This window comes from Lontra canadensis, unplaced genomic scaffold (assembly GCF_010015895.1).
Source record: "Lontra canadensis isolate GAN:19392208 unplaced genomic scaffold, GSC_riverotter_1.0 scaffold41, whole genome shotgun sequence".
Lineage (NCBI taxonomy): Eukaryota > Metazoa > Chordata > Mammalia > Carnivora > Mustelidae > Lontra > Lontra canadensis.
The window spans coordinates 17,209,865-17,233,168 of NW_022631035.1; the positions used below are offsets into that span (position 1 = coordinate 17,209,865).

General features: G+C 45.5%; 4 protein-coding genes across 8 annotated transcripts in view; all 4 read left to right on the top strand.

Moving 5' to 3' along the window:
* The first annotated feature begins 344 nt into the window (after positions 1–344).
* On the top strand, positions 345–8,517 carry LYZL6 (lysozyme like 6). 2 transcript variants are annotated; one of them, XM_032870963.1, is made up of 5 exons: positions 345–483; positions 3,881–4,207; positions 4,685–4,843; positions 6,395–6,473; positions 8,176–8,517. In XM_032870963.1, exons 2-5 carry the CDS (start codon positions 3,964–3,966, stop codon positions 8,243–8,245), a joined length of 552 nt encoding a protein of 183 aa, XP_032726854.1. In that variant the 5' UTR covers positions 345–483; positions 3,881–3,963; the 3' UTR covers positions 8,246–8,517. The 2 variants fall into 2 exon arrangements, with proteins under 2 accessions (XP_032726854.1, XP_032726855.1); XM_032870964.1 differs by having other exon boundaries at positions 3,981–4,207.
* Positions 8,518–10,224: 1,707 nt separating this feature from the next.
* RDM1 (RAD52 motif containing 1) lies at positions 10,225–20,241 on the top strand. Its single transcript, XM_032870962.1, has 7 exons — positions 10,225–10,338; positions 10,715–10,894; positions 13,707–13,829; positions 14,231–14,399; positions 15,810–15,908; positions 18,493–18,578; positions 20,074–20,241. The coding sequence occupies exons 1-7, from the start codon at positions 10,225–10,227 to the stop codon at positions 20,173–20,175; spliced, it is 873 nt and encodes a 290-aa protein (XP_032726853.1). The 3' UTR covers positions 20,176–20,241.
* Positions 20,242–20,506: 265 nt separating this feature from the next.
* On the top strand, positions 20,507–22,376 carry LOC116875479 (leucine-rich repeat-containing protein 37B-like; the record flags this gene model as incomplete). The annotated part of the gene is made up of 1 exon (XM_032871039.1): positions 20,507–22,376. A coding segment is annotated over exon 1 (1,773 nt), but the record flags the coding sequence as incomplete, so codon positions are not given.
* LOC116875444 (leucine-rich repeat-containing protein 37A2-like) overlaps positions 22,372–23,304 on the top strand; it is a 49,833-nt gene continuing 48,900 nt past the window's right edge. For 3 of the 4 annotated variants that reach the window (XR_004384189.1, XM_032870968.1, XM_032870965.1), the window contains exon 1: positions 22,372–23,301. Coding sequence is in view for 3 of the 4 variants with exons in the window: in XM_032870968.1 (XP_032726859.1) it covers positions 22,419–23,301 (883 nt within the window). In the remaining variant the exon portion in view is untranslated. The remainder of the gene's footprint in view (positions 23,302–23,304) is intronic. The other variant, XM_032870966.1, reaches the window with a different exon arrangement.

Sequence of the window (23,304 nt, forward strand, 5' to 3'; positions counted from 1 at the left end):
TCAGTTTCAATTCAAAATATAATGGTGGGACCCTAGGCACACGCTGTCCCTGGAAGATGGGGCCCTGTGATTGGCAGTCTCCACTGCTCCATTGGAAGGAGCTCCCCACAAAGGCAATACCGTTTACGGAAGGGAAGGGAGGTGGGCACTCAGAAAACCAGAATTCTCTGCCCTGCCCCACCAGTGATCTTCATCACAGTTATCACTGGTCTTTCCAGACCCATGTGTACTTTCTGCTGGAAGCTTGAATGGGCCTCAGTTTGCATGGTTAAGACCAGAGTATTTCCAGGAGAATGATGACATCACAGAACAGGGGTTCCAGAAGACAGGCTGGCCCAGCACTCTCACCTTCTTTAGAACATGGGGACCTGTGAATTGGGCGGGGTTAGGGTATAGCTCATGTGGAAGAGACTCTGTGCTACTGACTCCAGAGGAAAGCCCTGGCCTGTCTGGGACCTGGGGTTGGAGAAGGCTAGGAGAGAGGTAAGCTTTGGAAGGGGAGGTGGGAATGCACCTGCCAGAAGTACTTTATTCTCCCACAGAAACCCCAAGAGGGGGCTTCATTGGGCAGAGATAGAGCTCCCTGCTTCCCAAGGCTCTGTGACTCCTGTCTCTGAAGGAATCTTCAGAGTCAGGGTAGAGAAGGGTTGCACGCGACATACTTACACCAAACAATTCTTTGTGGTTTGTCTGAAATTCTAATGTAATCGGGCATCCTGTCATTTTATTTGCCAAATCTGACAACTCTAGGATGCGAGAGAGAAGCAAAAGAGTGTTCACAAGCTCAGGCTAGTATGGAAGGGTCTCAGAAGACACCTGTGAGGTGACAAGACCGTCAGAGTCGCCATGTTGTCCACAAAGAAGTTGCCTGACTCTGAAGCCCATGGATGGAGGGACCCAGGCCTTTCCCTTAAGAACATATACTTAATTTAAGGGGAAAGATATATACACACACACACACACACACACACACACACACACAGATGCACATGCACATGCACACTTAGAGAAATAGCCCCATTCTTTGTTTTCACTGCATTGACAGTTTTGAAGACTAGAGGCCAGTTATTTTATAGATTTTCTGTCAGTTTGGCTTTATCCAATGTTTCCTTGGGATTCAATACAACTTGTGCATCCCTGGCCAGAATACGGCCAAAAACCTATATGTCATTCTTAGGGCATCATTTCTGGAGGCACATAATCTTTCTCTGTCTTTTATTGGTGCTATTAATTTTGATTGCAAGTTCCAAAAACGGTCTGGTTTCTTTGCTGCATAGTTGCTGTTTTTTCCCATGCAACTAATAGAAGACCTGGGGGAAGACCCTCTAAGAGCTTGTGTATATCATTTCTTCATCAAGCTTCCCACCATGTCAGATTTCACATCTGTTGATGATTCCTGCTCAGACCAATCTTTGATGGTTGCAGAATGATGATTTTCCAACTTCATGACTGCCTCCCCATTGATCATTCACCCTTTTATTGTCAGCTCTCCCCCATCCCCATTATGTGTCTATTCATTACTATTAAGGACTCTTGGGTTCCTATCTCATTCGATAGATTATAATCTGTCACCATCATTTATTTTGATGGTCAAATTGTCCCAGACTACCATAGAAACCATTGTGCATTATTCTGGACATATGACACCAAAAGCACAAGCAACAGAAGAAGAAAAAATAGATAAATCAGTCTTCATCAAAATGTAATTCTTTTGTTTCAAAGAACCCCATCAAGAAAGTGAAAGGGAGCCCACAGAATGTGAGAAAATATTTGCAAATATATATCTGGCAAAGAACTTTTACAACTCAATAATAAAAAGGCAAATAACTAAAAAATGGGCAAAGGGTCTGAATACTAGACATTTTCCCAAAGATCAACAAATAACCAATGATTGCATGAAAAGATCATTAGCCACCAGGGAAATGCAAATCAAAACCAGGATGTGATACCACTTGGCACCAATTAGGTTATCTTTGGTGAGAAAGCATTGGTGAGAATGTGGAAAAATTTGAACCTTCCTACACTGACACTGCTGAGGGCACAGCCAAAATTTCTGGCAGTTCCTCCAAAGTTTAAGATTTATTTATTTATTGGGGTGGGGAAGGGAGAGAGAGAATCTCAAGGAGACTCCTGACTGAGCCCTGAGCCCAACCCTGGGCTCCATCCCACGACACTGAGATCATGACCTGAGCCAAAATCAAGAGTCAGATGCTCAACTGACTGACCCACCCAGGCCCCCCAGTCCCTCCAAAGTTTAAACTTTAAGTCACTTATGTGACTCAGCAATTCTGCTCCTAAGTATATGCCTAAAGAAATGAAAACATTTGTCCAGGGGCACCTGGGTGGCTCAGTGGGTTAAGCCTCCATCTTTGGCACGGGCCATGGTCTCAGGGTCCTGGGATCGAGCCCTGCATCGGGCTCTCTGTTCAGCAGGGATCCTGCTTCCCCTCTCTCTCTGCCTGCCTCTCTGCCTACTTGTGATCCTTCTGTCTGCCAAAGAAATAAATAAAATCTTAAACAAAAAAAAAGAAAACATTTGCCCACACAAAAACTTGTACGTCAATGTTCATAGCACCACTGTTCATAATAGCCCCAAACTAGAAACAACCCAAATGTTTATAAAATGATAAGTATAGAAATAGATTGTGGTCTATCCATACAATGGAATATTATTCAACCATAATGAGATCTTGATACCTGCTGCGTAGTGAATAAATCTTGAAAACATTGTTAAGTGAAAGAAGCCAGACACAAAGGCCATATAGTGTATGACTCTACTTATGTGCAATGTCTAGAAGAGGCAAATCTAGAGAGATAGGAAGTAGATTTGAGGTACCAGAGGCAGGAGGGAAGTGGACGAGGAAGTGACGGCTAACAGGTATGGGATTTCTTCTTGGGTTGATGAAAATGTTTTAAAACTGGCTGTGTTGATAGTTATACAGCTCTGCAAACACACTAGAGAACTATTGGACTGTACACTTGAAGTGAAGTGATGGTATGACATAGTGAATTATATATCGTGAATTTTATCTCAATAAAGCTGTTACCAAAAATAATGTTCCAGATTTGGCCAGTGGGTGCCCCTTGGAGCTGACTCTCACGTCCATTTGACATGCTCCGGTCCGTATTTTGAGCACTTCCTTACTTTCTAGCACTAGAGAATCTGGACTTACCTCATACCCTTTCCTACTCCAGCCTAGGAAGCAACTCCTTTCCCGGAAGTCCTGCTTCCTGTTTGGGGGAAATGCAAAACCAATATCATATTTCCTTTAATCATCATAACAAGTCTATTGAGTAGGTATTAGCATATCTTCATTTTACAAATGAGGCCTAGAGAGGCCCAAGTAAATTGTTCAAGGTCACATAGCAGCCCTGTGTTTGAAAGTAGGCAATGTGAATCCAGAGCCCTTGCTCCTCACTCCTCCCCCAGCACACAGTGTGAAGGTGAAGGTTATTTCTACAGTGAGGTCACTTTTATTTGCTTTATGATATGCACCTTTGAGTGGAAATGAAAGTGCAGAACCCATAAACAGCTTCCTAGGAATTGCACAAGGCAGGGTATGCCCTTGGGCAAAGTCATGTGTCGTGTATGTGGGGGTGTGGGGCTGGCGGGAGTTCAGCGCCCACTGTCCTAGACCTTCCTCTGCAAACATGTACTCGAATCCACACACACACAATTAATCTCCTTTGCCACCCTCACTCCCCACTCCGTACCAAAATATTGCCCATAGCTGGCTTTCCATTACGAGTGAGAATAGCTAAAAGGGGTGAAGGTCTATAGATGAAAGGCGATCAGCCTTGGTTTTTCAATGTTGACACCAGGCAATGGGTATATGCAGACTCATGATGCTATTCTCTCTTATATTGTAAATATTTAAAGGTTTCTATAGTAAACAAGTATACAATAATAAAGGAGAGGAAAGAGAAACAGCCAGGTGGGGAGCCGGGTGTGAGCGAGGACATATGGCTGCTCTCTACAGATTCCTCAGCGGCTCAGAGAAGACCAACGGCACGTCGGTGAGATCCCCAGAACAGTGGGCCCTCAACTGTACCTTCTCCCCTCCGAAGATGACAGGGGCACTACTCATGTCCTTGGTCAGCTGCCTCATTGCCATCAGTCAGGCCAACCTCATCAATCGCTGTGACTTGGCCAGAGTGCTGCGCAAGGAGGACTTGGATGGGTTTGAGGGCTACTCCCTGAATGACTGTGAGTGCCCCCCCCCGACTCCCCCCACCCATTTCTCCTCCACTCCCGGTCACACCCTAGGTGGCCACCTTTCTCTCTGTCATTCATCTTTCAAAGCCAAGTTCCATCCCTGAGGAGCCCTTCCCAACATTCCATATTTGTTCCATAATTATTAACTGAGCACTTGTTATGTACCAGGAACTATGTTGGGTGCTGGGGATGTCCCTCACTGGGCTTTGCCCAGTTCCTGGCACACAGTAGGTGATCATTAAGTGCAGGAAGCATGGGTGGGCAGATAGGTGATGAGTGGTTATACTGAGGGGCAGGTGGGTGGGACGAAGGGTGAGGGGAGAAGCTAATGGGTATTTCTAGCCTACTTGCCCCATCCAGCCTCTTAGGCCTTGCTCCTTTCTTCTGCTTCCTGATCTCCCTCTCTCCTCTATCTCCCTCTTGCCTCAGCTCAGCACCCTCTAAAAACCCTCTTCTCCCTGTTCAAAGGGCTGTGTCTGGCTTTTGTGGAAAGCAACTTCAACATATCAAAGGTAAATGAAAATGCAGATGGCAGCTTTGACTATGGAATCTTCCAGATCAACAGCCATTACTGGTGCAACGATTACCGGAGTCATTCGGAAAACATTTGCCACGAGGACTGTCAAGGTCTGGCCAGGGCCCCAGGGTGGGAGAGGTGAGAGAGACGACCAGGCTCTACTCACAGGACTTCTCCTTCCACTCAAAGCCTGGCCATGTCCCCAGAGGGATGGTCCAAAGAGTCTAGTCCAGGAACGCCTTTGCTGAGCAGAGGATTTCACTAGTGGTTGTAGTGCTCACCCCGTTAGGGATTCCTCCGTGTGCAGGATCCAGAGAAGCTCTGCATCGCCAACATTTCTCGCGGGTGTGTTATATGCTCTGCACTTTACCTGCAGAGCCCATTTCACCCAGATTTTCATGCAGTGTAAATTATCTTTTTTTTTTAATTTTTTTTTATTTTTTATTAACATATAATGTATTATTAGCCGCAGGAGTACAGGTCTGTGAATCTCCAGGTTTACGCACTTCACAACACTCACCATAGCACATACCTTCCCCAATGTCCATAACCCAACCACCCTCTCCCTACCCACCTACCCACCACCCCCCAGCAACCCTCAGTTTGTTTTGTGAGATTAAGAGTCTGTTATGGTTTGTCTCCCTCCTGCTCCCATCTTGTTTCATTTATTCCTTTCCTACCCCCCAAACCCCACATGTTGCCTCTCAACTTCCTCATATCAGGGAGATCATATGATAATTTTCTTTCTCTGATTGACTTATTTCACTCAGCGTAATACCCTCTGGTTCCATCCACATTCTCACAAATAGCAAGATTTCATTTCTTTTGATGGCTGCATAGTATTCTATTGTAGATATACCACATCTTCTTTATCCATTCATCTGTTGATGGACATCTAGGTTCTTTCCATAGTTTGGCTATTGTGGACATTGCTGCTATAAACATTCGGGTGCACGTGCCCCTTTGGATCACTACATTTGTATCTTTAGGGTAAATACCCAGTAGTGTGATTACTGGGTCATAGGGTAGCTCTATTTTCAACTTTTTGAGGAACCTCCATGATGTTTCAGTGGAAATTATCTTGATGCCCACCTTACAGATGAGCCAACTGAGACTCATAGAATCAGTGCTGAATGCCAGGTTACTGGCCCCGAAGGCTCAGCTCTAACCATCAAGTACTAACTTTGGCTAATGGTCTGATTAAAGGCCAAGTACAAACTCCCCTCATCAGAGCCACTCCAGGAGGGGCCATAGGTACATGACTTGGACCTTCTCCCCCTCCTTCGCAGTCTGATTAAGATTCCTAGACTCTCCACCTGAAGAGCCTCCATCATCAGGCAAATTTACCTTGGTCTCTGTGCTGCCTGTTTTGACATTTCCTTTCCCCAGAAACCCTAAAACATAGGGTGAACCATCATCTACCTTGGTTGGGAAGTATGGTGGTAAACAGTCATCCTACCCCTCCTGCCCCCACCTCTGACACCCCGACTGCTATTGTAGGGATGTCTGAATGGGCCTCTGGGAGGGATGCCTTGCCTAATCCGGAAATACTCAGCTCCTGGGTGCCCCATGCCAGCACAAGGACAGCCCGTGTCTGCCTCAGTCTTTGGGACTGTCCTTTGTGTTCTCACGGGTAATCTCTCTTTCTCTCTCTCTTTCAGACCTACTGAGCCCCAATCTTCTCTCAACCATCAGCTGTGTGAAAAAGATTGTGTCTGGAGCAGGGGGGATGAAGAACTGGTGAGGAGGACACTGTGGGACTAAGTTAGTGGGCAGAGCCCCCAGGAAGGATGTGGTGACAGAGAAAGGCATAGTAGGCAAGGACTAGACCCTTTCATAGTCTAGAAAGATGTAGAAGAGTGGCAGGGCTTGCGACTCTGACTTATGAGACCTGGGATCTGGGTCTTTCTCAGATGTTATATTAAAACTGAGGGGGAGCCTGAGTGGCTCAGTTGGTTAAACTTCTGACTCTTGATTTAGGCTCAGGTCTTCTGACTCTTGATTTAGGCTCAGGTCTTGATCTCAGGGTCATGGGATCGAGCCTGTGACAGGCTATCCACTCAGTGGGGAATCTGCTTGGGATTCTCCCTCCCTCTCCTTCTGCACCTCTCCCCACTTGTTCTTTCTCTCTCTCAAAAATAAATAAATCTTCTAAACAAAACAAAAAAAACCTTCTTTTGGATACAGTAACAAAGAAGCTTGAATTAGCTGAGAGAGAGGTATCCTGAGGGGACAAGTTGTGTCACTGAGCTTACACAGGTGCAGCCTGTGGAGAGGACCTCAGGAAGAGAGTGGAAGCAGAGCTGGAAACTGTCAGCGAGCTTTTCCTGCAAGTTTCTACTTCCTGGTGCATTTGCTTCCCTTCTTTCTTTGTAGAGCCACATTCTCTGCTTCACCTTCCACAAGACAGACCAAGGCTGCCCCAAGTTGATGGGCTAACGTCCTAAGCAGCCACAGAGACAGCATAAGCTCAGTCCCAGTTCAAGGGCCCAAGATAAAGAATCTGATTGATTCAGCTTGGACAAATGCCCCTGCTTAGTTCAATCAGCTGGAGGCCTGGGAGCAATTAAGTCATACCATCATAGTTGCCATGGGGCCCTTCTCCCTAATTGGCAGCAACATTTTCTTTTTAAAAAAAGATTTTATTTATTTATTTGAGAGAGAGAGAGAGAGAGAGAGAGAGCAAATGCACAAGCAGTGGGGAGGGAGGGAGGGAGAAGCAGACTCCCGGCCAAGCAAGGTGTCCTATGTGGGACTCTGTTCAGGACTCGATCCCAGGACCCCAACATCATGACCTGAGCCAAAGGCAGATGCTAAACCAATTGAGCCACCCAAGTGCCTGAGGCAGCAACATTTTCTGTAAAAGGTGTGTAGCTCCTCAGCTGAGCAGATACCCTCAAAGCTGTCAGCTTACCAGTGGTGGACATTGGGATGGTTACTTCACTCGTCTGAGCTTCAAACTGGATTTGTACAGGATAAAAATGGCTGGCTCTCCGGGCCTCTGTGAGGATGGAGGGAGTCACATGCCTTGCCTACTCTAGAAATACCATGCAGAAAGGACACTGATGACTATTAGGGCTGACCCTTTCTGGAGGGAGAGTCAATGGTTGTGCCTGAGATTGATTGATTGATTAATTATTTACCTTTTTATTTATTTAGTAACTTTCAGCCCCATAAAATGATGCTCTCCCACTTCAGAGGGAGATATGGATTTGAAAATGTGGAAGCATACTGAATGGGAGAAGAGGACAAACACCAGGGATAAGGGAAATTTAAAGGAAGAATCAGAGGGGCCACAGCGGGACAGACCAGAAAACTAGGAACGAAGGCGGGGGGGTCTGAGCACTGCTCTGCCTGAGAGACTTGTTAAAAGTTGGGCCATATATGTGGAGAGGGAGCTTACTAAGTAGTAAGCAAGAACCAATCTTTCTTCTCTCCACAGGGTAGCATGGAGGTTGCACTGTGCAGGCCGTCCACTCTCCTACTGGATGACAGGATGTTTCTTGGGATGAGACAGGGGGCAAGGCTACTATGGAGTCATTCCATAGCTCCTCTTCTCACTCGGGAATTCTTCACTTCTTCCTCTTGTCTCCACCTCACATTATTTTCTTTCATTCCCATTTACAAATAAAAATGACCAGAGCTCCAGGAATAAATAGTTTTTTCGGGGTTCCTCCTTCTACCCATCCGGGCCCAGGCATCTTGTTCCTGACTGTCATTTGCAAACCCAGAGGAGCACAATGAAGAAATTGTTATATTTTGGGAATTATTAAAGCATTCCTTGTGCAAAGAATGTGTTAATTTATTCATTTTTAATTCCAGATATTTTTGAGTACATAATCAGTAGGAGAGTGATAGGTACTAGGAGAAGGAAAATAAACCATAACTATTGTTCCTGAGGTGTTCATAATCTACCCAGAGATGTACACAAATAATGGGTACAATGAGGGAGTCGATATATACAATGAATACAATGGATAATAAAATGGGCAATAAAATCTACAATTTTTGGTTTTAAAGAGTATCAGGATCCCAGGTATTCCTCCAAAGCCAACTATTTTCAAAGTAAAAGAGAGAGTTCAGAAGTAGGTAATGGGTGGAGCTAAGGGTCTTATAGATTGAGGTGGAGAAAGTGGTGTGGGGCCCGAGAGATGGTGCCAGCAGTCAATGATTTGGGGGTGCTTTCAGAGAATGGGCTAAAATCTAGATTTTTTTTTTAAAGGCATCTCTGTTTGGAATGTGAAGGTGCTGATGTGGAGTAAAACCTGGACAATGGAGGACAATGCAAAGACAGAAAAGGGGCCGTTGGAGGAATGTCTTGCACACAGCTACCATCAGTACTGTTTGACTAAACTGTCCCACTTGGGCCACTGATGTCCCTACTTCTGAGTCTTAACTTTTAGATTTCCCAGACCAGTAAAACGTCAGAAAAGTTAAGACCATGTTAAGATTCCCAACTTTTTATTTTAATGCCCAATAGTTGTTTTGATTAATACTCTTAATTAAGAGTATTAATCAAAACAACTATTGCCTATCAGCATTTCCTCATAAAATAATTTTTAGCATGAAAAATGAAGGTCATGGGGCGCCTGGGTGGTTCAGTTGGTTAAGTGTCTGCCTTTGGCTCAGGGGGCTCCGAGTAGGCTTCTCCTTCTCCCTCTACCCATCTCCCCTGCTCGTGCCCTCTCTCTCTCTTGCTCTCTCAAATAAATGTATAGAATATTTTAAAAATAAAAAAATGAAAAAGAAATAAAAATGAAGTTCATATTTGTAGGATAATAAAATGGAATAGATTTTGTTTTATTAAAAAAAAAAATTTAAACCCTGATTATCCTTTTCTTGTTTTGCCAAGGACTAGTGAAAACTTCTTCACAGACCGGAACCAGTCTGGAGACCATTGTTTAGAAACCTCAGGAGATGTTTTGTAAGGTCCGTTCCAGCTCAGGCCTTCTAGGATTAAAATACGGATCTTTAGGGCCTAGTTTCTCTCTCAAAATAGCTGACTGGGGGCTTAGAAGAGCCCTTTTGCAAGAGTACTATGAATTCCAGTGTTGATGCCCTACTTGGACTGACTCTTTGATTTTTCCGAATGTATCTCTCCTGCTCACACTGCCTGCCAAACATCCCACATCCTCTCATCCCAACAAACACACTTACACCAAAATTATGTAGGAAAATCAGGAACACCTTTTAAGGATTTCGAAGCCGGCTGCTCTAAAGATGTTCGCACCCTAGGATCCTGTAAGCTAACCCTTTGGTCTCTCCCCTAAAAATACACTTGAGTAGAAGCACTAAACTCCACCACCGGAGAGGCGGGAGGGAAAAGAGAGTCAGAGACCGTCCGGAGTGGGAGGAGCCAGAGAGAGGTCCGGGAACCGCCCTCACCCCGTCTCCGCCGAGCTGGCCCCGCCCCTCGTACGAGTCCTTTTTTTTTTTAAAAAAGCGCGGGCGCGCCTTGCGCAGGCGCAGTGCCGCTTGAACGTAACCGCGCATGCGCGGTGGTGGTAGGATGGCGGAGTTGTTGTTTTTTGCCGTTCCCACCGAAAGCGACAAAACCTTGCTGGTGTGGGAACTGAGTTCTGGACCCACGGCCGAGGACTTGCATGTGAGCCGAGCCAGGATGGAGGGAGGGATGGAGAAGGCCGTGTGTCTCCTCACCTCCTACCCCCCACCCGGTGACTGGGAGCCCTGGAGTCTGGTCTTAGCACCTCACGCGCCTTGTAGTCTCTGCCGAGAGGAATCTTAGTTCTAAAGGGGACCTCAGCAGTCTGTCAGCCCCAACAGATTTCTGATAGGTAACTCTCAACAGCCGGCATATGCTGCCTTCTAATGCTTCTCGAATCTTAGGATTTTAGAGGAAGACCTGTTCATGAAATGAGAAGTGCTTGGGGTTGCCTGTGCACAAGGGTTTAGGGATTGGGCAGTTTTGGTTTCTGGCCGTGAAATTTCATGCACTTACTTGCCGTGGGACCACCCCACAGCATTGTCTGTTCACAGTGTTCTCCCAGTTTGGCCTTCTGTATTCAGTCCGAGTCTTCCCAAATGCTGCAGTGGCCCGTCCTGGTTTCTATGCCATCATCAAGTTTTATTCAGCAAGGGATGCTCACAGAGCTCAAAAGGCATGCCACGGGAAGCATCTTTTCCAGAATTCTCCAGTGAAGGTGGGTCCAAATAAGGAATTCCTAACTCCACTGGGACAAAGTGCTGAATCCCGTTATAATAGACTGGCATTTGTGCAACACTCCGATTTGCAAAATGCTTTCAGATGCATTGCTACAGCGATCCCCCGGTTTCTCTGAGTTTTTGTTTTCTTTTTTTCGACGAAGAAACTCGAACTCGGGATAGTTAAGTGACTTACTTAAGGTTCGTGATAACCGGAAGTTAGAAATCAAACCCCAACTCACCGATGTTAAATCCCGGGTCATTTTATGCTGCCCCTTAATTTAAGAAATCTTCACAAGAAGAGTCTTGCTTGTATCTACTATTATGTGGATTTAAAATGACAAACTCTAGGGGCCCCTGGATGGTACAGTCGGTTAAGCTGTCTGCCCTCAGCTCAGGTCATGATCCTAGGTCTTGGGATGGAGCCCCACCTCCCTGTCCGTGCTCAGCGGAGAGTCTGCTTCTCCCTCCCCCTCTTTGCTCTCTCCCTCTCTCACTCTCTCTCTCTCAAATAAATAAAATCTTTAAAAAAGTTAAAAAATAAAATGACAAACTCTGTCATCCGTTGTATTATAAAGGATGCTTCATTGTCATCACTCTCAAACTGCCTGTTGGGGATTCCCTTCAGTTCCCAGAAAATGATTAAAACATTTAATGCACTACAGGAACTTTATTCCATACTAACCATGCTGTCCTTTTTACTTTCCCATAGTCCCAGAATTATATTTCAGTATGTGCCTCAATTCAGTCACCATTTCCTTATCAAGGACCATGTCATTTCCTCTGAATAAGTGAGTGAGGCTTAGATTTCCAAACCTTTCCCTTTATAATTGTATGTCTTCATCAGCCTTCTCTGACTGGCTTCTTAATCTGGCTACCCCATACTGACTTGGCTATCTATTCTTACCATATGCCTTTCTTTATTGACTTAACCTAGATCGAATCTGAGAACTCTCCTCAAATGTGACTCTAGGTATACCACCTACTTGTTTAACGCCCTCTTCAATCCTGGCTTCACTCCCTGTGATTGAAAAGATGACCTGTCAGACATTCTTCAGTTTGCAAACTGTGGCCTGGCCTGCTTCTAGCCTGTGAAAAGTTCACAGAGCCACTTAGGTATTACAGATTATGAAATAGTTATTTTTTTAATATTTTATTTATTTATTTGACAGAGAGAGATCACAACTAGGCAGAGAGGCAGGCAGAGAGAGGGGGAAAGCAGGCTCCCCACTAAGCAGGGAGCCTGATGCGGGGCTCGATCCCAGGACCCTGGGACCATGACCTGAGCTGAAGGCAGAGGCTTAACCCACTGAGCCACTGAGCCAACAGGTGCCCCTATGAAATAGTTACTTTGTATCAGTTGTGAGTAATAGGGTTTTTGTCTCTCATTGGACATTAAGATCATTTCATAAATTTTAGGTTTTGAGATTTAACAGCATAAAGCCCATCACTCAGAGTGATGAAGGAAGTGTTCTACAAGTCAATATACAGTTGACAAGAGAGAACATTCGTATTAGATTTCGTTATTTAACACAGAACCTTGGGTTACCATCCCCGCTTTCCCAAATTGTTATCCAATTTACTTATGGGCTCTTTTTGACTTTGGCAACTACGCATAGTTCCTGGGTGGTTTTTTCTTGCTGTTGTTGTTGTCATTTGCCTTTTATAAATACAGAAAAAAGAATAATGTCTTAAATAAAGTAAATCAAGGAAAAGCCTAAGGGCATCTGAGAGTTTTTTCCAGTAGCATGAAGGAAAATGGTTGCCATCAAGAACTGGCAAGCTTATCCAAGGTGACAACAGTCTCTCCGACTCAGAGGCTTGGGGCCCTTCTGAAGCTTCCTTGTTATCCAGAACAGCTCCACTGTACCTCACCATTAGCCGCCCGTGCAGCACTCAACATTTAAAAGTTTGTCTTCATTTCTCTTTCCCAGCATGCAGCTTTATCTGGAGAAAGTAATTTCATTTTCTTATCACTCTTTCTTTCATTCGTTCACTCAGTCAACAACAGAATGTGCTTGGTTTTAGGAATGAGAAAAGAATAAGATATGGTTCCTTTAAGCACTTAAGGAGCTTACAAACCAGTGATAGAGGAAAATGTATGAACAAATCAATAAAGAATTAACAGTGCTGTGACTTCATTGGCATCATTTGAATCTTTATGAATATATTAACTATACTACGCCCTGCTTAAAGTTGAAATAGACATTTAAGACAGAATCAGTGGATGTAAGAAATTCACCATAGAGCGTTAAGTTACTCAGAGAGTTAACACTGGAGGTATTTGCATTCTCAAAGAAGCTTATTAATGAAAATGAACCTCTAATTGTTTAGTTGCTTATAAAGTTTATAGAGGTCTGTATATTCCTTGTTCTAACAGGTTAGTGACTCTGGGAGGAGGGTGCTGCAGATTAGGGTCCTACCTCTGTGTCAGGCCTACCTTGTCTGATGTTTAGGTCATACACTCCAGAATGGAACAACAAAAACAAAATGTCTTTCCTTTGCTCACCTACATAATTTGCTTCTGGAGGGCTTCCTTAGTCGCTTTCATCGTCACTCGCACCACCAGAGGTCAGGAAAATCTTCCAATTCAATCAGGAGCCCTGGAAATGATGCAGAAAAGTACTGTAGCTGAAAAAGAGTAAATACCATTCATTTAGGGCTTACTATGAGCTCACTGCTTACAGTGTTGTTCCCTTTTTAATCTTCACAGCCAGTCTCTGAAATAGGTATTGGTCAATCTCAGGTGTATCCAAAATAAGCCTCTGTGGCAAGTTGCGATATTTTTCGGTCTCTCTCTTATGTCTTTAGGTTCGTCTTGGCACGAGACATAAAGCGGTTCAACATCAGTGCCTTGCCCTAAACAGCTCCCAGTGCCAAGAACTGGCAAATTATTATTTTGGTTTCAATGGATGGTCAAAAAGGATCATCAAGGTACACTTTATAGCTTTGCTTTGGCTAATCAGACTCATTTCAACATTGAAATCCTAGACTTCAGAGAGGAGGGAACTGGGTGTGGGTAGGAGACATAAGGGGAACTAAGTAGAAGGACTTGAGCATGGGCCTGCCACCTAGAATTAATAATATTCTCAGTGACTTGGGTAGTGGCGTCCGCAATTTTCGCCAGTATTTGTAGGGTATAGAATTAAAAAACAAAAATAAAAAGCAGTTGTCCGTATCTAATAATTCATTTGCAAGTCTTACTTGATTTTGAAGCTATAGGACCTCAACTGTTAGCTGGGTTTGCTAGAGTTTAGTTTTTATTTATATTAACGAAACATCTTGAAGTCTATGTTGAGATCCTAGGAAGGACCTTTAATTTAAAATCCTAACAGCTTCAGGATCTTTCTGACCTCGAAGAAAGAGAAAATGAAGATGCTGCAGTACCACTTCAGAAGCAGAGCCTGAAATTCTTCTGTGCCTTAGAAGTGGTGTTGCCATTCTTTGAGTGCAGGAGTCCTGGAGTAGGCATGGCCGAGGAGCCTTTGGAGAAGCTGGAGGAAGGTCTGTTTATAGTGGGGGTGGGGGTGGAGGTGGATGGGGTGGAGGTAGAACCTCTCTTTCTTTCTAAAACTCATCTTTCTAGATATATCATCAAGCCCTCCCCTTGCTAAGCTACTAAAGCCCTGGGCAGAGCTTTTCTACCCTGCAATACAGGTTTTTATCATAGGCAATCCCTAAAAGAACCTTTAGCTTTAAAATTCTAAAGCTGATTTTCTGCTAGCTGGCTTTCCTGTTTAGGAAGAGGGAAATAATGTTTTTTTCCATTTTTGGTTAAGAGTCTGCCTTGTGCTTAAAAAAAAAAAAATTGCCTTGTGCTAAAATAGTCCTACAAATACAGATCTCTTGTAGCCTTCAGTGATCCCAGCAAAATCATCATCTAAAGATTTAAATAAATTCTTGCATAAATGTTCAGTCCTTTGCCTCCTATAAAAGGGCTGGTGTGTAAAGAGTCAAATGTAGATTCCTAGAAAAGGTATTCCAGTTGGTACTGATTTTTCCCAGAGTCCATAGCGCTTAGGCGTAGGGTTTTAAGGCAGAGGCAGGGCTGTTAGCAAATGGAGTGGAACAGGTTTCCGTGGGTGATGCTCAGGAAGAGAGCAGGTCATGTGCACTACCACCAAATCTTTCTCTGTGATTCCGGCACTTGATGCACAAGAGAGTAATTAGGGCCTGTAGGAGGATAGCTTCAATTTGTCCATTTGAAATCTGTGAGTGACGTGAAATTTGTGCTACCTTCTTTTTTTTTGTTTGTAAAGATTTTATTTATTTATTTGTCAGAGAGAGAGGAAGTGAGCTCAAGAGCGCAAGCAGGGGGAGCAGCAGGCAGAGGGGGAAGCCAGCTTCCTGCTGAGCAAGGAGCCCAATGTGGGATTCATCCCAGAACCCTGGGATCATTATCTGAGCCGAAGGCAGACGCTTAACTGACTGAGCCACCCAGGTGTCCCTTGTGCCACCTTCTTGGCTTGCATCTCCTTTCTGGTACTTCAGGGACTTCTGGGATAGATCAGGACAGTAAAAATGTGCCAAGCCAGGATATTCCTACAGCAGAGCCGTTCCACCAAATGCCTGTGTTGTGTCTGCCTTTGTTGCTAAGATAATGATCTAAGAATCATGGATCCACTTTGATTTTTTAAACCTATAACATAAAAATCAGTTATTCAGGGATGCATGGGTGGATCAGTTGGTTGGGCCACTGCCTTCGGCTCAGGTCATGATGCTAGGGTCCTGGGATGGAGTCCCATATCAGGCTCCTTGTCCAGTGGGGCGCCTGCTTCTCTCTGTGTCTCTGCCTGCCTCTCTGCCTGCTTGTGCTCTCTCTCTTTGACAAATAAATAAATAAATAAATAATCTTTAAAAAAAATCAGTTATTCAGCCATATATATTAAATCCATTTGTTTTGGTTGGGTTTAGGGCCATTATCATTTCTGATGAAAAGGAAAACCACCCAGAAGCTTGCTATTCAGAAGGCTGTGTCAGATGCATTCCAGAAACTGGTGATTGTGGTTTTAGGTAAGACTTTCTCGATTGTCCTCAAGGTACTTCAGTTTCCATGAGCAAATAAACTCATTTTGAAAAGCTAGTTGGGATGAAAACACTTTGTATTCTTTTATTCACCAAATGCTTTCAAAGCAGCAGTCCCAAATTTGTTCTTTTTAGCATCTGTGAGAAAAATGACATCAAGACAGAGAAATATTGTCTATAGTGTATAGATACACAGCGACTTGCCTGCACACAGAAAATGTTTGACCCAGTCTTCTTTTTTGACTATTTGCCCATAACACAAAGTAGTATAGTGATTATAAGCTTTGGACATCTGTTGTTGAGTCCTAACTGTCTCTAAAGATTTCTGATGCAGTTTTAGGTTTTATAGTCAAATTTAAACGTATTTAGTCTCTCTAAGCTGCAATTTCTTTATCTGCAAACTAAAGTTAGTAATTCAGCTTACCTCATGAGGGACATTGTTAGAGTAAATGAGATGATGAATATAAAAAGCTTAGGACTATCCCAGTAATGTAGTAAGCAGACAAAATATGTTAACTTCTTCTTATTATTATTATTTTTTAAATATTTTATTTATTTATTTGTCAGAGAGAGAGAGAGAGCACACACAAGCAGGCAGAGTGGCAGGCAGAGGCGGAGAGAGAAGCAGGCTCCCGAGCAAGGAGCCGGATGCAGGACACGATCCCAGGACCCTGGGATCACGACCCGAGCTGAAGACAGCGGCTTAACTGATTGAGCCACCCAGGCCTCCCAACTTCTTACCATTATTGTTTTCCTGTTGGAGAATTTATTAGAATCAATTTTGGAATCGATTCAGTTTCACTTTTTCTTTCTGGCACTGACATTGGGTAAATATGATTCTTACACAATGATCAGCTACATTTTTGTGAACCTTGTAAGTGGCCATCCTATTGAACAGTGTTGATTGTATTCCCTACTGAGTTCTACAATAGTGTGAATGCTACAGGCTATGCTCAAAGGAAATTTTATTTTTTAAATATTGTTATATTTTATTTTATTTTAAATAAAATAAAAGAGGGCGGCAGAGGAGGCAGGGGAGGAGTAGAAGGAGAGAGGGAGAGAATCAACCCAGGCTGTGCTCAAAGGAAATTTATTTTATTTGACTTAATTTATTTTAAACAAAATAAAAGAGGGAGGCAGAGGAGGAACAGAGGGAGAGGGAGAGAGAGAGAATCTTAAGGAGGCTCCATGCCTAGTATGGAGCCTGGTGCAGGGCTTGATCTCACAACCCTGAGATCATGACCTGAGCTGAAATCAAAAGCGGGACACTCAACCAACTGAGCTACCCAGGTGCCTTTTTTTCTGGAAATTTTATAATTAGTGGAGAGTTCCCAACAGTTGCTCCCCTGCTTCAGAGCCTTGAGTCTTAAAGACTAAGAAATCCTAGCTAAGTTTCAGAGGCCTTATTTGATTCTAAGAGTTGACCCTGGATTGGTTTTAGGTTTCCAGCCTGGGTAAGTTTTCCAGGGAAGGTTGACTTCCATGGTCATCAGGTAGAATCGTTATTAGCTATCAATTCTGAGTGACAACCTTTTAAGAACCAAACTGAGTGTTTGGGTTGTTGACCTCTCCCTAATATGCTTGGTATCCCTTCTACACATTCAAAATTCCTTAGACTAAAAAGTCTTGTAGCTGTAGTTTGCCTTAAGGGAAATTGTATTGTCTATAAGGTACGTGGGCCTGTTTCTGCCAATAAAGTGTTCCAATGCATGCCCTGCCTCCTTCTCCAAAGCATTGTTCATTGTATCTGGTGGGATTTTGGTTCCCAGGGAGTAGACACTTGTTTCTAATTGAAGTATCCGCCATAGTCTGGTGGTCTCTGTTCTGGGTTTGAACTCACCTTGACCCCCACCTAAATAAAGTCTTATTGCTTAATCATATTATGATTGAATGTTTTTGTTCCTACAGTTTTAACTCCCTGTGTCATTATTCCTTAGTTCCTATCTCTGAGATCATGAAGTTTTTTTAACCACACAGTTGATAACTTAATTTTTTTTTTTTTTTTCCGCAAATGGTTATGATGGGGTGCCTGCGTGGTTTAGTAGGTTAAGCATCTGCCTTCAGCTTGGGTCATGATCCCAAAGTCTTGGGATTGAGCCCCATGTCAGACTCCCTTGCTCAGTGGGGAGTCTGCTTCTCCCTCCCCCCCGCCCCCGTCTCTCAAATAAATAAATAAAATCTGAAAAAAAAAGTTATTTTAAAAACTGAAGTGTGAGGTGAAAAAACTTCTAGGAAAATGCTTTTAGCTTTTAGAAATCAAAAGAATGTCTACGGGGCACCTGAGTGGCTCAGCCCATTAAGGTCTGCCTCGATCTCCGGGTCCTGGGATTGAGCCCCACATCGGGCTCCCTGCTCAGCATGTTGCCTGCTTCTCCCTCACCCTCTGCTCTTCCCCCTGCTTGTGCACTCTCTCTAAGATAAATATAAATATAATAAATAAATAAATATAATAAATAAAAATAAAATAAAATACTTTTAAAAAATCAAAAGACTATCTAATTTTTGGATGCTATCATATACAAGTTTTAGAACAAGAAAAATTTTGATCTGATCCTTGTTAACTTTATTTCAGAAAGTGGTAAAATAGCTGTGGAATATAGAGCCTGTGAAGAGATTACAGATGCCAGAACCGAAGAGGAGCTACAGGATTTAATTCAAGTATGTGGAGATTACAGCTCGGGGATTCCATAGCCAGGGTAGCCAAAATTTAAAGCAACAGGCAGGATTTGGAAGACTTCGACAAGTACACTTAGCTTTATCATCCTTTGGGAAATATAAAACTCTGGAACTGCTTTTGAGTGCATGGGAATTTCTGAGGCTTTCCTTGAAGTCCTCACTCTTGGCTCTGACCCCTTCTTTGAAATTTGGCGAGCCAATTGCATCAGAGTACTCCTACCCTTGTAGACATAGGAGAGGACACAGCCTTTTAGAGCTCCCCTCAAACAGAATCCCAGGAATTTGAGAACAGGGTAACTCTGGCATTAAGTGAGATTATGCTACAGTGTTTGAAAATCATTATGCCTTTCAAATAAGGTATATTACCCAAATGTCAGCATCTTACACGTATCTTGTATGAAATATTTTGCTGAAGAACTTTTCTGTCAATCACTTATATCATGCCCTGAATTAGGGATTAAGTTGCCAAGGTAATTTCTAAAAGAAGCTATTAATGTACTGCATATAGAATGTCAAAAAGAAAAAAAAAAAAGGAGCGAAGGATGGGTTTCATGTCATTGAAAACTTAATTGGGGGCTAGATTTCTGATTATTTAACTCATTCCAAAGTTGCAAAGTTTGTTTGTTTTGAAGGGAAGAGAGTGGAGAAAGAAAAGATGGTTATTTTCTGAAAAAGTATTTGAAGGTTTTTTTTGTGTGTGCAAAATAATTATTTTAATTCAGTTTAAATCAAGCTCATCAAGGAAACTTCAGACTTATCCAAGTTTACCCTTTAAGAAGTCTAGCTTCTTGTGAAATGTGAGAGATTCTGTATTGATACTGAAAATTTCAGAAACCTGATTGTAACAATAGATCCATTACTAAATAAGGCCAGTCTTGGAATCAGTTCCACTTAAAAACCATTATTATGTGCTAGATGCTGGGAATAAGATAAACCCTTCTCTATTATAGTTTGCGTGCTAGGCTTGTGCCTGACCATAAACAGGGACTCAAATAAAACAGATTATAAAAAGGACTGTGAAGGATGTAAACTGGGTGTTACACTATTTCAAGAAAATTGTTTGACCTGCTAACTTGAACATGTGCACACACAGGGTCAGACCTCTGAGAAGTGGTGGTGTTACTTTTTCTACACTGACGGCTATGTTGAGTCAAGTGGGATGAGGGAAGTTTTCCCATGCCAGTGTGAATAGAGGTCTATTCTCTTGGTTTCAGACCCTCATTCCCAGAATAAAATCCTCACCTGCCCCCCCTCCCCGCCCCGCCCCCGGCCTCGTCCCACCCCTGCCTTAAAACCCCTCCTACAGAAATTTTGGAGCCATCACTGATTGAATGGTAGGTAGCCTCCTTCTAACAGAGTGGCGACTTAATACTCAGACATGCGTATTGAGAATTTAGAGAAAATGGCAACATTTTAGAATAACAACCTGTAAAATGTAATCCCTTCCCTACTGCCCTAACTCGTATTTATTCTGCAGATCAGCTACTTTTCTTGGAAGCAGGATGGCCAAGGGGAGGAAGAATGTCTCTCGGACTTAAGCTTTGAAGAGGATGAGTTCAAACCGCCAGAACTGGACTAGCATTTTTAATTTCCCGGGATGCCAGGTCCTGTGGCTTCCTTGGGAAACGGTACCCCCCTCCCCCCACTCCCCTGTCTCCCCCGCCTGCCGCCCAGAGCTGCTGGAGTCCGTGGCCCTCCTGCCTCGCTGTGAGCATCAGGAGGTAGCTGTGCCCTTTGTAGAGGGAAGGGAGGCTTGGGCCCCGGTGATTCTGGAAAAGGGGCTCGCTCCGACGTGCGCGGTACCCACCTGCGCCCACCTGCGCCCAGCTAATAAAGGTGGCGTAAATAAAGGTGTCGTAAACAAAGGGTGGGACGTAGGCGGGGGAGGGGCGCGCAGTTGCTAACTGTGTGCGCATCACGGGGCTGCCATAACGGTTCGGCTCCGCTCCGGCGCGGCGCCTGCGCCCCACTGGCCTGGGTCGCTGCGCCCCAGAGCCTCCGCATGTCATGTCCCGGCTGCGCCTCTGGGCCCCACTGCTCCTCCTCACGTGGCAACCACTGTGGCTGCTGGTCCAGGCAGCTCAGCCTCCGGAGTGGGCCCTGGACCCTGCCCAGCTGACCTCCGACTTCCTAGGGCCCACCGAGCCCTGGTCTTCGCACTCCTCTGCACTCCCGCCCGAATCGCCCCAGGCTCTTACACCCCCAGCGGAGCCGGGGGGTTTTAAATACTTGGGGTCCTCTGCTCCAGTCCAGATGTTGGCCCCGCCTAAGGAATTGACTGAGACTTTGGTTCCGTTCCCGGACACGGATTCAGTTGGCGAGCTGCCCCCAGAGGCAGATCGGGATCTGAACGACAAGCTAACCCAGCATGAAAGGCTCCCGGAAGCGGCTCCAAGGCTAGGTTGGGATCAGAATCAGACCATAGCTCTGCCTCTTGGACTCAAAAGTAAGATTAAAGTTGTAGGTTTGGATCGGGCTGAAGATCAGCAATCATTTGAAATACTTGTCCCACCTCTGGATGTTCAGAGTTCAAAGCCAACACAGTTTATTGTTTCACCCCCAAACCTGGAGGAAGATCTTGTTCAGCATCGAAGGCTTGCCAAAGTCATTGTTGGAACTCCGAACCAACTTGCAAATAAAGAGATCCTAGACCAGCTGCAGGATGATGATTCAGATTCCAGTATGGATATCCTATATCCTGGGGAGAACCTACCAGTGGATTTCCCGGGGCAACCAGAACAACCTCCAAATCTCCCTGAGGAGGCTGAAATTCCCCCACTCCTGCAGGAAACCCCAAATGATCTACAGTACCCTGAGGAAGCTGAATCTATTATGCCTCAGGTGGAGGCCCAGGCCCAGCATCCAGAGCCCCCTGAAAAGACGGAAACCTCTCCAATTCAGCGGCAGCCTCCATCTTCGCCTCCGGAGATCCTTAAGGAAGGTGGAAGTTCCGTAAACCCACAGGAGGCCCCAGCTGAGCCTTCAAGCACAACTGAAGAGGTCGAACCTTCTTCAGTCCATCAGGAAGCCTCAGCTCAACCTACAGAGGCCCCTGAGGAAGTAGAACCTTCAACCCCTCAGGAGGCCCCAGGTCAACCTCTAGAGATATCTAAGGAGGTGGTACCTCAACCGATAGCACATGAGGTAGATGTGCCGTCTCTCAGTCAGAATGAAGCCCAGCAGCCAAAGCTCCACAACGTGACTGTTAAGCCTGTGGATCTGGCACTTACCCTAACTGTAACTCAGCCTCCAAAACACACGGAGGAGGCTGAGCCATCTCCAATCCAACCAGAGGCTCCTGCTCAGCCAGCAGAGCGCCCTGAAGAGGCTGAGCCCACCCCAGTCCAGCCAGAGATCCCTGCTCAGCCTGTAGAGCTTCCCGAGGAGGCTGTGCCCACCCCAGTCCAGCAGGAGGCCCCGGTTCAGCCTGCAGAGCGCCCAGAGGAGGCTGGGCCCACCGCAGTCCAGCCAGAAGCCCTGGCTCAGCCTGTAGAGCTCCCCGAGGAGGCTGTGCCCACCGCAGTCCAGCCAGAAGCCCTGGCTCAGCCTGTAGAGCTCCCCGAGGAGGCTGTGCCCACCCCAGTCCAGCCAGAAGCTCTGGCTCAGCCTGTAGAGCGCCCCGAGGAGGCTGGGCCCACCCCAGTCCAGCCAGAAGCTCTGGCTCAGCCTGTAGAGCTCCCCGAGGAGGCTGGGCCCACCCCAGTCCAGCCTCAGAACCCTGCTCAGCCTATAGAGCTCCCCGAGGAGGCTGGGCCCACTCCAGTCCAGCCAGAGACCCTGGCTCATACTGTAGAGCTCCCCGAGGAGGATGGGCCCACCCCAATGCAGTCAGAGGACTTAGCTCAGCCAGCAGAGCTCCCTGAGGAGTCTGGGCCCACCCCAGCCCAGCTGGAGACCCCAGTTCAGCCCACGGAGCACCCCGAGGAGGCTGGGTCCACCCCAGTCCAGCCAGAGACCCCGGCTCAGCCTGTAGAGGTCCCCGAGGAGGCTGGGTCCACCCCAGTCCAGTCAGAGGCCTCAGCTCAGCCAGCAGAGCGCCCTGAGGAGACTGGGCCCACCCCAGTCCAGCCGGAGATCCCAGTTCAGTCTGTAGAGCACCTGGAGGAGGCTGGGCCCATTCCAGTGCAGCCAGAGGCCCCAACTCTAGTTCCAGAGTTTCCTATGGAGTATCTACCTCAAACTCCTGAAAATGATGAGATGCTAAGTCAACCTATAAGCCACCATCCAAGCTATTTCAAGTTTGCCAGTGTCACATATAAACCTGTGGATCTGGAACTTACCATAACTCCAGAGCCGGCTAAGGAGGTTGATTCTTCTACAGCCCAGCAGGAGGTCCCACCTCAGCCTCTTGAGCATACTGAGGAAGCAGAACCTCCTCCAATCCAGCAAGAGACCTCAGCTAAGCCTCCAGAGGAGGGTGAGCCTTCAGGTGAGCAGGAGCAACCAGCTCAGCCTTCTGAGTCTCCTGGGGGGACTGAACCTTTTCTAACTCAGCAGGAGACCCCAGCTCAGCCTTCAGAGCCTCCCGAGGAAGCTAAGCCTCCAAGCGTACAGGAACAACCAGCTCCGCTTTCTGAGCCTAGTGGGGAATTTGAACATTCTCTGACTCAGCAGGAGACTCCAGCTCATTCCTCAGAAAATCCTGAAGAGGCAGAACATTCCCCAGCTCAGCAGGAGATCCCAACTCATTCCTCAGAGAATCCTGAAG

Excerpts from the sequence above, each read along its gene's own strand:
- LYZL6 (XM_032870963.1), top strand. The coding sequence starts at position 3,964 with ATGGCTGCTCTCTACAGATTCCTCAGCGGCTCAGAGAAGACCAACGGC. Across the intron at positions 4,208-4,684 it reads GGGCTACTCCCTGAATGACT|GGCTGTGTCTGGCTTTTGTG; the intron begins GTGAGTGCCCCC and ends CCCTGTTCAAAG. Across the intron at positions 6,474-8,175 it reads GCAGGGGGGATGAAGAACTG|GGTAGCATGGAGGTTGCACT; the intron begins GTGAGGAGGACA and ends TTCTCTCCACAG.
- RDM1 (XM_032870962.1), top strand. The coding sequence starts at position 10,225 with ATGCGCGGTGGTGGTAGGATGGCGGAGTTGTTGTTTTTTGCCGTTCCC. Across the intron at positions 14,400-15,809 it reads TTTGGAGAAGCTGGAGGAAG|GGCCATTATCATTTCTGATG; the intron begins GTCTGTTTATAG and ends GGTTGGGTTTAG. Across the intron at positions 18,579-20,073 it reads AGCTACAGGATTTAATTCAA|ATCAGCTACTTTTCTTGGAA; the intron begins GTATGTGGAGAT and ends TTTATTCTGCAG.